Genomic DNA, 13,997 nt, shown 5'->3' on the forward strand with positions numbered 1-13,997 from the left:
GCGTGCACTACCACGGCCTGGCAGGCCTCAAACTCACAGAGATCCGTCTGCCTCTGCTTCCCAAGTGCTGGGATTAAAGGCGTGTGCTACCACGGCCTGGCCGGCCTCAAACTCACAGAGATCCGCCTGCCCTTGCCTCCCAAGTGCTGGTATCAAAAGCGTGCGCCACCACTGCCCTGCCAAGTCACTTTGTGTCAGACCAAATCTGCCGCTGTGGCAGCTTTTGTTGTAAAACCGCAGGTACTTAAACTTCCGCTAATTCAGGCAGTGGGGTTCCGCTGTAAAACTTAGCCAAGGCAGGCAGAATGGGCCTGTGTGGCCGAGTATGTCTCGGACTCGGCACTAGGGCCGGAGTCACGAACTGAAAAACAGCACCCAGGAGGTTGCTGTGTTAGCTAGCAGGCTACCCGCTTGAGTCGGGGGCAAAATAGCCCGACGTTGGACGCCAAAATGTAGCGGCGTAAACGAATGCAGACAGTTTGTAAAAATATATATATAGTTTTAATGTAGAAATAGACTTACAGAACCACCGTTCCCGCGGAGACCAGGAGAGTAGAAGAGACAGCTCTGAGCATGCTCGCCAAATTTATAGGCAGACATTAGCCCGAGGCGAACACGCCCCTTAAGGGGCGGGAATTATCCCTACATCAAGTATTTCCTTTCTATAATTTTTTTAGGTACATAACTACAGCAAGAGGCCACAAGAGTCTATCAACAGTTCTCAAGAAATTAGGTATAAAATAGGGCAAACCCTCATTGATACAGAACAATTTAGAAGTCACTGCTGATCCAGCTGCCATCGTCCAGTTGTTCTGTCCAGGGGGTGAAGAGCAGGCCGCCTGCTCCACTCAGACCACACAAAAGAGCACGGGAGCAAGAGAGAGTGATACTCTCTCCCTACGTGTTCAATATGTCACATGTGCAGACAAGACCACACCCTTGGAGTTGTAATCCCCAAGCCATTGACCACAGGGACTGAAATCCCACAACAATAATGGCTTCTAAAATATACAGAGAGACATCATGCTTTCCTTTAAATTTCTATTTTCCAATCTGGTCACTCTTCATGGATCACTAGGCCCTAAAATTCATACCACTGGAGCTGGAGAGATGATTCAGGGGTTAAAAGCATTGGCTGCTCTTGCAAAAGACCCAGGTTCAATTCTCAGCACCCACATGGCAGCTCATAACCATCTGTAACTCCAGCTCCAGAGGATCTGATATCTTTTGGCCTCCATGGGCACTGCATGCACAACATGGTATACAGACATAAATGCAGAAAAAAACACCCATATTTGTGGATTTAATTTGTACTGATATTTAGGGAGATAGTGTTTTGGTTTATTTTCTTCACATCTTAAAGCTTTGCTGAAGTATCTAACAGAAAAAAAAACACATGTCTACATAAAAACTTATATATAAAGTCATTACACCATTATTAAAAGCTGAAAAAATAGGAACAACTGAAAAGTCTGTCATTAGATTAATGAGTAAAATGTTACAGCTTATCCATGTAAAGGAATACTTGGCAATAAAAAGGGATACAGTATTGACAAATGGTATAACATGGATGAACTTTGAACATGGCATACTAAAGGATATCACAAAGACTCCTTTTTACAATGTTCAATTTATTTAAAATGTCTAGAATGGCAAATCTACCGAGATAGAAATGAGATTCATGGTTGGGTAGAGCTGAAGGGTAAGGAATGGATGTGTGCACAGTTTGCACGCAAGGTGATGAGGATGTTATAATTGACTGCAGTGATATTGCAGAGGAATAGATGTGTGCACAGTTTGTACACAAGGTGATGAGGATGTTATAATTGACTGCAATGATGCTGCAGAGGAATAGATGTGTGCATAGTTTGTACACATGGTGATGAGGATGTTATAATTGACTGCAGTGATATTGCAGAGGAATAGATGTGTGCATAGTTTGTACACAAGGTGATGAGGATGTTATAATTGACTGCAGTGATATTGCAGAGGAATAGATGTGTGCACAGTTTGTACACAAGGTGATGAGGATGTTATAATTGACTGCAATGATGCTGCAGAGGAATAGATGTGTGCATAGTTTGTACACAAGGTGATGAGGATGTTATAATTGACTGCAATGATGCTGCAGAGGAATAGATGTGTGCATAGTTTGTACACAAGGTGATGAGGATGTTATATTGACTGGAATATGCAAACAGATGACAAAGCAGAAGCCATAAAATGGGTATATGAGAATTTTATATTAATAAAACATGTCCTTAAAAACTTTCCTGATATATGAAAATATAAAGTCTAATACCATCTATAAAAATTCTTTCTCACCAAATCACACCATACAAAATTAATATGCTGAGAAGCTAATTTCTTTCAATGACTGACCAATTAGCATTCAAAATAGAGATACTACTATTAAGATATTAACAGCCACTAATTCCATTCTTGCATTCAGCTTAGAAGAATACATTATTTTAACCTTAAATTTCTGTCAAAAGATTTTAAAATAGCAAGTTTTCTATACTCCAAGCTAACAATGTTTTATTAATACCAATTTTAAATTTCATCATATAATTTTATTATTCATAACCTGGGACAATTTTTACATCTCAGGCTAGAGGTTACAAAGGAGCATGCCTACCAAGTACAAACTTCGTCTTAAAATAATCAGTTCCATTTATCTTTGTGATGTTTCAACTCTTGGCTAAGAAAATGTATCCATGCATATTTATTACATATGTTTATTATTGATTATAGAATATGTCAACTATTCTTTTACAAAAAGAGTAGTGTTAAACCCAATGCTATTTGGTGTCCTACACAATTCAAAAATCAAGGCATATTCTGATGTAAAATAATTTACTTCCTTTTCTCTCTAAATTGCCTAAAGACAAAAAAACTATGTTAGACCTTCCATATACTCTCCAAAAAGCCAGACATAAATTTTAATTATTACTGGTATAAGTAATTAGCATAAATCATGATTGCTTTCAGACAAAACTAAAATTTGAAATCTAATAATAAAAATGCCATTAAAATATTGTCTTAAGTAAGTATTAAAAGTAACTTTCACACTAAGCAGAAGGTTAGAGTCAGTAACTCTAAGCTCTTGAGTTATGACACTGACTTCAGCTCCCTGTGTCGCTCCCTTCCTTTGCTTATGGGGTGGACCGTGTTTTCTGTTTCAGTGGAAACAATGGAAGTGGCAGTGTGTCACTTTGGGATGAGGTTATAGATGTGGCTTCCATCTTGGAGGCTGTCTTGCTCAGAGGCGGAAAATGTCCACATTGTTGGCTAACTGCCAAAGGACTTAGGGAGCCCCTGTAAAGGAGGGTGGAGCTGGAGCTGGCCCCTGCCTGTGGCTTTCACACAGGCAGGAGCTCCAGCTGTCAGCTGACTGCAGTCTCTTGAGAGACCGTGTGCTGAAACAACTCTAAAGCAGAGGATTTAAATCAAATAATCAAAGAATATGAAAAAATTAAAGTACAGAAATGGAACATGGAGTAATGTGTGACACCACTAAAAGATCAAATCTTCTAATTATGGGAATGAATGAGGGAGAAAGATCTCAGGAGACGAAAACCTCCCCAAACCACTAAAGACATTACTATGCCCATACAAGCCACTTACAAAACCTCAACTAGACAAGGTCAGAAAATAAACACACCACACAGCACACATAGTTAAAACATTAAATATATAGAACAAAGGAAGCATGCTGAAGACTTCAAGAAAAAAACAAGTCACACATTAAGGAAAATCCTCAGAATAGCAGACAATGTCTTAATGGAACCTTTGCAAGCCAGAAGAGCCTGGAGCAATGTGCTTCAGGTTCTAAAAGACCACAACTGTTAACCTTGACTATAGCACCCAACAAAACTATCTGCCAGACTTGAAGAAGAAATACATATTTTTGATGATACACAAACATCTTTAAATAATTTATATCCAGTAGACCAAAAAGCCCTGAATGAAATACTGGAAACAAACTTTAACTGAAGAAAAGGAGCACAGACATGAGAATCTAGAAAAAAAGCAAACAAAGTTATGATTTAATAAAGTACAAGACACAACTAGAAACACAAACCAGGAAACACACACACTCACACGACTGGAATCTACACATATATTTGAATAATAACTCTAAATGTTAGTGCCATCAACTTTCCAATCAAAGAGCAAAGGCTATCTGAATAAATAAAAAAACAAAATCCATCTATCAATTGTTTACAAGAAAGTTTTAAAACCCATGCTCCATCAATATAAATGTAAAAATCCTCACTAAACAGTAACAAACTGGATACAGGCACATATCAAAGAGATCATTCACCACAATTAAGGAGGTTTACTCCAAAAATGCAGGGATGGTTCAACAGTCAGTAAATATAACAAAAATACAATAAATCATATTAATTGACTTAAAGACAAAAATAAAAAGATTATCTTGATAGATCCATAAAATTCATTTAACAAAATTCAACATACTTATATAATAAAAGTCCTAGAGAGAGTAGGACTGAAGGTAACATACCCCAACACAAGAAAGGCTATATATGACAAACCCATAACCAGAATTACCATAAATGGAGAAAATTTCAAAGTAATCCAATTAAAATCAGGAAGGAGACAGGGCTATCCATTGTCCCTATGTTGCAGATGTCATGGTATTATACACAGGAAATCTCAATATATTTCCACCAGAAAACTTCTAGAAGCAGTAATTTCATTGACATCACAGGGTACAAAATGAACTTACACAGATCTACACACCAACAATAAATACACTGAGAAACAGAGCATGGGAACACTCCCACTTACAACTGTATGAAAGAGCAAAATACGGTGGAGTAAACCCCAAGACACAAAGAACTACCATAATGAGGATTTTCACTCTTTGAAGAAAAAGATTGAGAAAGATGCAAGAAAAGGGAAAGGCACCCTAAGATCATGGAGTTGTAGAATTAATGTTGTGGAAAATGACCATTATATCAAAGCAATTTAAATATTAAATGCAACCCCAATCAAAATATTCAAAACAGTCATCACAGAAATAGGAAATAAAATCCTATATTTCATATGGAACGAGGAAAAAAGACAAGACTCTGGATAGCTAAAGCAATCCAGAAACAGAGATAGAGATGGAGAGGGAGAGGGGGAGGGGGAGAGAGAGAGAATGAGAGAGAGGAATTGTCATTTCAGGTTTCAAGATATAGTATGGAACTATAGTAATAAAAGCAATATGGCACAAAACAGACATGTTGACCAGTGAAAACAAATGGAGCCCCAAACATGAGTACTTCCACCTTCAGCCTCTCCTAAAGATAACCCCCATAATGGTTGCCCAGTATAGAATGGTCTGTGTTGAAACCCTACATACACCACCAACAAAAAATAGACTGAGCAGATGTACATACATATACATGTATGAGCATACACACAGACACACACAAACACACCAATCAAAGAAAAATGCTATCAACTTGGTTGCATTTGAGGGCTTTCTGGGACAATAGCTGGGAGGGTCTGAATGAAAGATAGGAAGGGTTGAATGTGAAAATAAGTAAATTGATAAATTTGGGAAGTTTTGTATCCGTATAAATATTGAAAGAATAATTCCACATGAAGAAAAATCAGTAGACAATTTTCATTCTAAGACAGTCTATGCACACACGTATGCAAAAACAGGGAGAAGGCCAATTAGGTACCAATGAAGAACAAGTAAACAAAACAGAAAACAGGAAAATCATATATTCAAAGTGTTAAGAAAATAACTGTTAAATAAAAAGCATGTATGCTAAAAGTAGCTTCCCAGAGTTTGAATTTAGTTATAATTTCATTGAAAAAATTTAATGATACTATCTTTTATCTAGTCTGGTAGATTATAAAGATAATGTTTTAGGGAGAAAGGAATAATCTCAGTAATGAGATAGGGTGCAAGAAGGGATCAAACAAACACCTGGCATTTTCATATGAAGTAGGAAAAAATAATGCCTAATTTATAGAGTTATACGAGACAGGACTGAAATATTGAACTCTAAGGGCTTGGAAATTAAAACATCTCCAGTCCCTTCCAATAATGTTTGCATTATTTGAAAGAGGAGTATTAATTAACTTTAGAGTTTGTTAAGGATGAAATTTCAAAGTTAGTCCCAGAAGGAATGAAAGCAGGCTTACTTCCTGAGTCTATGGAGTAGAAAGACATAGAATAAGGAAGCAATCAGTATAAAAGAAGAGAAAGGGGGAGAAGTCACAGAAAGAAAGGAAGATAAAAGATCAACAAATAAAGACCACTAAGAAGGATAGCAAGGAGGAAGTTGTGGATGCCTACACTGAGGACAGGCCTAAGACATGCTTAGCGCACCATGACTTACCAGTACGCTGTGAAAAGCCTACTGTGAAGGATTGCATCAGTAAGCCATAGCTGCCAATTTTCAGCTTTGGTAATATAATATAAATGAAGACAATTTTCTTGCTGTTGAAGCTTAGACAACCGAAATTTATTATAAACATCCTTATTAGGAGTGTGGTGTGATGTAGAAGGGTCTTCTGTTTTGTGTTGATTTCATTGGTTAAATGAAGAAACTGCTTTGGCCTTTTAATAGGACACCAGCTTAGATAGGCGGAGTAGACCGAACAGAATGCTGGGATAAAGAAAGCAGAGTCAGGCAGATGCCATGATTCTCCAGCCCAAGACGGACATAGGTTAGAATCTTCAGTAAGCACAGTCTCATGATACTACACAGATTATTAAAAATGGGTTAATCAAGATGTGAGAGTTATCCAATAAGAGGCTAGAACTAATGGGCCAGGCAGTGTTTAAATGAATACAGTTTCCATGTAATTATTTTGGGTAAAGCTAGCCAGGACAGTGGGAAGCGGCCTGCCGCTCCCCTCGCAACAGTGGTGGTGCAGGCTTGTGATTCAAGTACTTGGGGGACTAAATGGGAGATGCTATGAATTAGAGACCAACCTCAGCTGCATTAGCAAGACCTCTTCTCAGAAAACCAAAGAGATAATGAAATAAAGACATTTGCAAAGATGCAAAAGTAAACTATAAATAAAAATATCCTAATTAGTGTTGGGTGTGACAGCGCAGGTTAGTCTCAGAACTCGGGAGGCAGAAGCAGGTGAATCTCAGTGGGTCTACCCAGTGAGTTCCAGGACAGCCAGGTAGATGTAGAGAGACCTTATCTCAAACAAACAAAAAAACAAAAAAATCTTAATTATATGTTTTGTATAAGAGATATATTTAAAATACAGCAATACAGAAAAGTATAGAATAAAAGGTTATAAAATAACACAAGAGACAGTTTTAAAAGGAATGTTGTATGGCTAATACAATATCATAAGAGCATCATTACATAATATAAATGTAGATGATTTGATTACTCCTCAAAATTAAATACAACCTTTAATATTTTAGGAACTGACCAAAGAACAAGTGACTGCAGAACAAACATCTGTAAACTAACTGTGGAATGAATGTGGGGTGAGATTCCCTCATGCCTTAATTAGTACAGAAGCAACATGCTCAGTATGCTTACATTGTAAATATGACTCAAAATTAGCCATTTTAAATAAAAGGAAAATTAACAATTACAATAAATAAAGAAAAGATAGCTGAAAAATATCCAAAATACATGCAGATTATCTGAAATGTCTATTAGATCCATGAATATTTTTGCATCTGAGAACTAACAAATTTCAGAAATTTCTGTTTGTTTCCCTTTCAATCAAAGACCACCATGATATGTCCATCCTGCCTAATCAGCACTGGGTGAAGGCTCTACCTGATGCCGCGAGATACAGAAAGAATAATGTTGGAAGAAGAAAAAAATTGATTAGTTTTAAATGGCATACAATTTATATATGAAGTGCCCAAAGCAATAAATATGTAAATTCATTAAAAATTTTAGCAGGACATCTGGATACAATATAATATAATAGTAAACCCCCAAATTTCCTTTTTATATTAATTTTATTTATTATGAGTGTGCAGGTACACACATCTGTACACATGTGCAAGCATGCGTGTAGTGTGGCACACATGCCGTAAGATAGGCATGTGGAGTTCCTTCTCTCCTTTTACATTTATGTAGCTTCCAGAGATTGAACTCAGGATGTCAGGATTAACAGCAAGCACTTTCACCCACTAAGTCATCTCACCAGCTCCACAAATAACATTTCTATACATCAATTATAGTTAAAAATGGAAATTCAAGAAGGGCTTGAGGGATGGAGGAGGAATGGTGTGTGCATTTCCTGTGAGGAGGGAATGTGGGACAAACGACAAAGTCAGAAGAAGAAAGGTGTCGGGGATGCCGTAAGAAAGAGCAGTTGTGAAAAGACCTGTGTGGTCTTACAGAACAAAGAGCTATGGGGAAACATACTAGTCATTGTGCTATGCCAACAGCGTAGACACGAATCTGCCGTCATCATTTTACCCCACCAGTCCGTCACTGCAATGGGGACCCCATGGCTTGGAATTTCATCAGGAAATTTCATGTGAAAATGAGAATGGATCCGATGCCTGGATTCCTGAGAGATTCACATCCCAGGAAGGGATAACTTCCAGTTAGCTCATAACTAAAGCTACATGTGGATATGACCTGATCTTTGTTTCATTCTTTCTTAGAATACATAAATTTTACCAGTAAACTGGGAATGGTAAATAGATTGAGAATTTCACTATCACCAGTATTTAACCAAAACTATAAGCAAACAAATCCAAACTTTACGATGGCTTCTTATCTATTTCCAGTTTCCATAAGAGAAAGTCACTCATGTCTTCTGCTTTGACAGAGGAAGAGCAAGCAGTGAGCAAAGGGGACGGCAGCAGAGAAAGGCACCTGGTGCAGAGAGGAATCGACTATTCAGGAGACCCCATCAGACTGAGGAAGTCAGGAAAGCTATGTCAGAACAGGAAGGCACAAGGGCGTCTGCAAGAAGGTACAGTCATCTCAGAAAGTCAGACTTTGAGGACAGTGTGCTGTAAACATCTGTAATCATTCTAAGAATTTAGGATATTTCTTAGGCATAGAAAACATGAATGCTTTCTGCTTTTGTTTCTATGTATTTTTGTGATATCTTCCTATAATGTATGTATACATTAAGGCTAACAAGAGTTTCTCATTTAAATCATTCTATCCCAATATTTAAGCTAGTACTAGCCCTGTATAGAAATCAACAAATATTGATTGAGTGAAATTGGCAATGATTATGATTTAAAAACAAGCAAAAAAACCCGATATTCTCAAAACTTCTCTAGTTGACAAACTTAAACATCCACTGCAGTTTCGCTATCCTCCCATGTTTGGAACCTAATCCGCTGATATTACTTCTAGACTACATCAGTCTCCAAGGTTACAGAGATACTGAAGGCAGCAAAGACGACCCCTTTCCTAGCGCTGCGTCCACAACACAGACGCAAAGGGGAGATGGCTTCAGCAGCATTTCGGGGAAAACTTAACTGCACTCAAGTAAGAGCCCCAATTTCATAACTAAAACGAGGCAAACTGGGGGTGAAAAGATGGCCCAGTGGGGAAGAGTGCTTGGGACTGTTGCAAAACTGAGTTCAGCTCCCAGCACCTACATTGTGAAGCTCACAGCTGTCTGCAACTCTATTTCAAGGGACATGACACTTCTGGTCTTTGCAGGTACATGGGCTCCTCTCTCTCTCTCTCTCTCTCTCTCTCTCTCTCTCTCTCTCTCTCTCTCTCTCTCTCTCTCTCTCTCTCTCATCTCTCTCTCTCAGAGAGACAGATGAGAGAGAAATACAAAATAGAAAATAAAAAGAATGCTTATAAAAATGGCAATCCAAAGAGTAGAAAGAAGTCTTATGCGAGAAATTTATAAAATCTAAAAAAAGTCAGATAAGAAAACAAATTTATATTAAAGGATACAGAAAAATTAGAAGCATTAAACAAGATGAAAGACTACAAAGTTAAGATACCAAATATAATTATTTTACTGTGCAATTAAAATACAACTTAGCACAGATGGAAAACTAAATCCATTTACTTGCCTTTCAAGAACATGTAAAAGAAAATAATCTACGTATAGTCAAAAAACAATAAATTCCCTAAAGCAATTTTATTTCATACATGACGAATGTATTTTTGACTATAATATTATAAACTTAGAGGAAAAATTAAGAGAAATATTAGACATTGAAAAATAAATTCCAAAGAAGAAATTAAAACTGACATTATACTATATAAAACATATAGCCGGGCAGTGGTGGCGCACGCCTTTAATCCCAGCACTTGGGAGGCAGAGGCAGGAAGATCTCTGTGAGTTCGAGGCCAGCCTGGTTTACAAGAGCTAGTTCCAGGACAGGCTCCAAAACCACAGAGAAACCCTGTCTCGAAAAACAAAAAAAAAAAAAAAATATATATATATATATATAAAATATGGGTAACACTATAAATAGAAATAAGCAGTGCCCAAATTATTTTAAATTTGGGTGTCTTTATGTGTTATTGTATGCACACATGTTTTCAGATGGGTCTGTGTGTACACATGCCTATAGCAGTCAGGGAACATCCGGTGTCTTCCTTGATTGTTCGCCACCGTATTTTCTGAAACACTACCTCTCAGTAAACCTGGGGCTCACGGTCAGCTAGACTGGATGGAGTCCAGAGGTCTGCGTGCCTCCAGCCCCCTCCTCAGTGCAGGGGTTACAGATATTGACCATGGTGCCCAGCTTTTATTGGGTTCTGGCAGGTCTCAGCTCTAGTCTTGAAGCTTATATAGCAAATTTACTGACTGAGCTATTTCCCTAGGCCATAGTTACTTTAATTTAAAAAAAAATCTTAAAAGCAAGAATCACAAATTTATAAAGGACTGAACAGAAACTCACATTAATAGAAGAACACCTGTGATCAGTCTTTGTTTACCTCTTCATATTTAGTCTGCCTTGTACTGTTTTCTGCATGTCACACTGTACCTGCATACTGCTTACATGCATACATATATCATTAGCTAGGTTCCTTATATGAGGAAGAATATAATTATGTGGCCTCACTTAATGTTATACATTTGAAGTCCATCCCTTCTCCTGCAAATTTTGTGATGCAATGCTGTTTAAAACATATAAAAAATGCACCACTTACATCTCCCACAGAAATTATTGCTGTGGGAGCTCCTTCAGCTCTTCCAGCCAATAGCCTTTAAGATACCAGCCCACTTGGGCATGGTCTTTTATACTATAAATGCAGCTGTAAAGTCTGTGCTTGCTCTCTTGCTTCAGGCTCTCACTTCCGGCTGCTAGACTCTGTTCTTGTTCACCCATTTGTGCAGAGGACCATGATCTAGGAAAGTTATCTGTGAGTCTCCTCGAAATAAATAACCCTTTATTATACATAATTCTGAACTAGGGTGGGATTAGTTTGTATCTTCCACCATCAAATTATATTCCAAACAAGCGAATATGCAAAGTGATACTGTCACCCTGGTGAGAAGAGTGGAGACAGGGATGGTGCCAGCAGCCTGAGGAGATCTGGGAATCTTTTACGGACCTCCACTTAGGCAAAACTGGGTCTTTGGCAATACTACAGAAAATAATTTTAGGATTCCAGCTTTAATATCTGTTTAAAACATGTTAATCAATTTAAAAACACAGATTTGTACAAAGAGAGGCCCTCAGGAAGGAAGGCACACCTTAGAGCAAGAACTTTAACACAACTGTTTGTATCCTTGATCCAAAAACATTACAGAGTAAAAAAAAAATAATGATTATGGAAGGAACAAAATTTGCAAATAAAACTCTCTGGGTGCCAATAATCATTAACAATCATTTCCACCTCGTTTACATGTCCCGAAGGCATGCAGTAATCATGTCACTACAGTGGGGTCTATTTGAAAGCACAGCAACATGAAACCACACAGCCTTCTGGGAAAGCTGACTGAGCAGTGCCATGACTGCCACACTTTGCATCTATCTACAGATTGCTCCCCTTTAATGTGTCCCATGATATTGTCCTCCTTCAGAGGCAAATCCTCATTGCTTTGCATGTTCATCAAAATACATGTGAGGTTTACTGAAGACTTCATCTGCAGAATCATTTCATAGATAAATCTAAGTTATCATCATATTTTTATAGAAAGTAAACTCTTGAATGACCACATACCATACACACAAAAATCTATAGTCAATCATACATGATAATAACATGTGGACCATAAATGTTTAAGGTAAACAGAATCATGTAGCTGTATCTTGCCAACATATCACTAACTTTCAAGGGCTTTTTCTAAGTGTGATAATAACCAGTATCCACTGATAGTCTATGTGAACTTTCTTTAGAACATGAGTGGTTATATTACTCACCTAATTGCATCATTGGTCTCTGAAACAGCTCTCAAGTATTCCTTCAAATAATAATAATTAAAGCAATACTTCCGGATCCTAAAGCCACGCCATCGCCTCTGAATCTATTAATGTAAATAAAAAGATAAAATATGCCATTTAACATTTTTTAAACAATATACCTCTTCAAATCAAGATAATTATGCATAATGACTTCTATCAAATACAGGTTTGGACAATGCTCCAACTAGACATCTTATGCAACCACATAGCCAGGAATGGGCTTCATATGCTGAGTCACTGGCTAAGGAGGGTGCATGGACCAGCCCTTTCAAACATCATAGGCTACTAAGGCTATTTGGTTGTTCTTTAAAACTTGATGATAAAACTGTGGTGCTGAAGGGAATATTTATGTCATTGAACAGGGAGACGTCAAGCTGGTGCACAGCTGAAAGCTGCACTCCTACTGACAAGCATTCATGATGCTGCAAGGTACTCCGCATGCCACTATAGGAAAAAGTGATTGTCAATGTCAGCCAGCTACTAACCTGGCAACTTACAACAGAGACATGCTTGCAAGATATGCTCATGGGATTGCGGCACAAATGTAATATGAATACCAACCTTTTGATTGAACTTAAGGTCCATGCCATGAGATGGAGCCCATATCTGACATTGCTAAAGTGGCAAAAAACCTGACACTAGATAGGTCATGAGCATTGGGGAAAACATATTATATTTATTCTGTGGTGTGTGTGTGTGTGTGTGTGTGTGTGCATTAGCACATTCTCATGTGTGGGTGCATGTGTGGATAGGTGTGAAAGCCAGAGGTTGAAGTCAGAATTTCTTGATCACTGTCCCCATTATTTACTTAGGCAGCTTCTCTAGCAACAGTCAGATCTGGCTGCTTCAGCAAGTCTAACCAGGCAGCTTTCCCCATACCTGGTCTCTTCCTCTCAAGCACTGGGACTGCAGGTGTAGGCCATCATTGCCACTGCTCTTATATAGCTACTGGGGATGCAAAGCCCCATCCTCACGCTTGGATCAAAGCTCTTTATCCACTTATCAAATTCTTGGCTATGAAGCTGCTCCCTTAGTTATTTGGTCACAGCAACGGAAAGAAGAGCTAATACAACTACCAATAGCACTGCCGGTTGGATTAGGCCTTATTGAAGTAAACTGTTAAATGAGCCTGTCTTTTAAAAAATGTTCTTTTTGTTCTTTTTGAACTTTTTTATTTTTGGTATTATGTCATTTTCCCTCCTCTTCCCTCCCCCCAAACCCTGTTCTCTTTGGAATTCATTGTCTTTTCTTTAATTGTCATCATATAAAAATTAACAAGGCTCTGGGTTCAAATCTTTAGTACCACCAAGGGGAAAAACCTGATAGCTAAAGTCGCATTTACTTACTTTTCACTTTGAATAGTTCCTCCCTAGTAGCCCAGAGTAGCCCGTAACTCATGATAGATGCCAGGCTATCTGGCATCTCGCCTGCATTTCCCAAGTGCTGGGCCGGCGACAGGTGCTAGCAGTTACACCTGGTCCTGCCCTGAGTCTTAACCATGACTTCTTGATGCTATTCTAGTAATGTTAACAGCTACTATTTGGTGACTTCTCACACGTCAGGGGGTATCCTAAGCATTTTACTTATGTTATCTTCAGAACACTTTTATGTGAAAAGTATTATTTTA

At 38.1% G+C, this 13,997-nt stretch overlaps 1 protein-coding gene across 1 annotated transcript in view; it reads right to left on the reverse strand.

The window, feature by feature from the left end:
* The window catches only part of Spata17 (spermatogenesis associated 17), a 176,815-nt gene that overhangs the window by 119,805 nt on the left and 43,013 nt on the right, over window positions 1-13,997 (reverse strand). Inside the window, 1 exon segment of the mRNA XM_075987601.1 lies at window positions 12,329-12,432. Coding sequence (XP_075843716.1) covers window positions 12,329-12,432 — 104 coding nt within the window.

The sequence above is a fragment of the Microtus pennsylvanicus genome, chromosome 10 (assembly GCF_037038515.1).
Source record: "Microtus pennsylvanicus isolate mMicPen1 chromosome 10, mMicPen1.hap1, whole genome shotgun sequence".
Classification (NCBI taxonomy): domain Eukaryota; kingdom Metazoa; phylum Chordata; class Mammalia; order Rodentia; family Cricetidae; genus Microtus; species Microtus pennsylvanicus.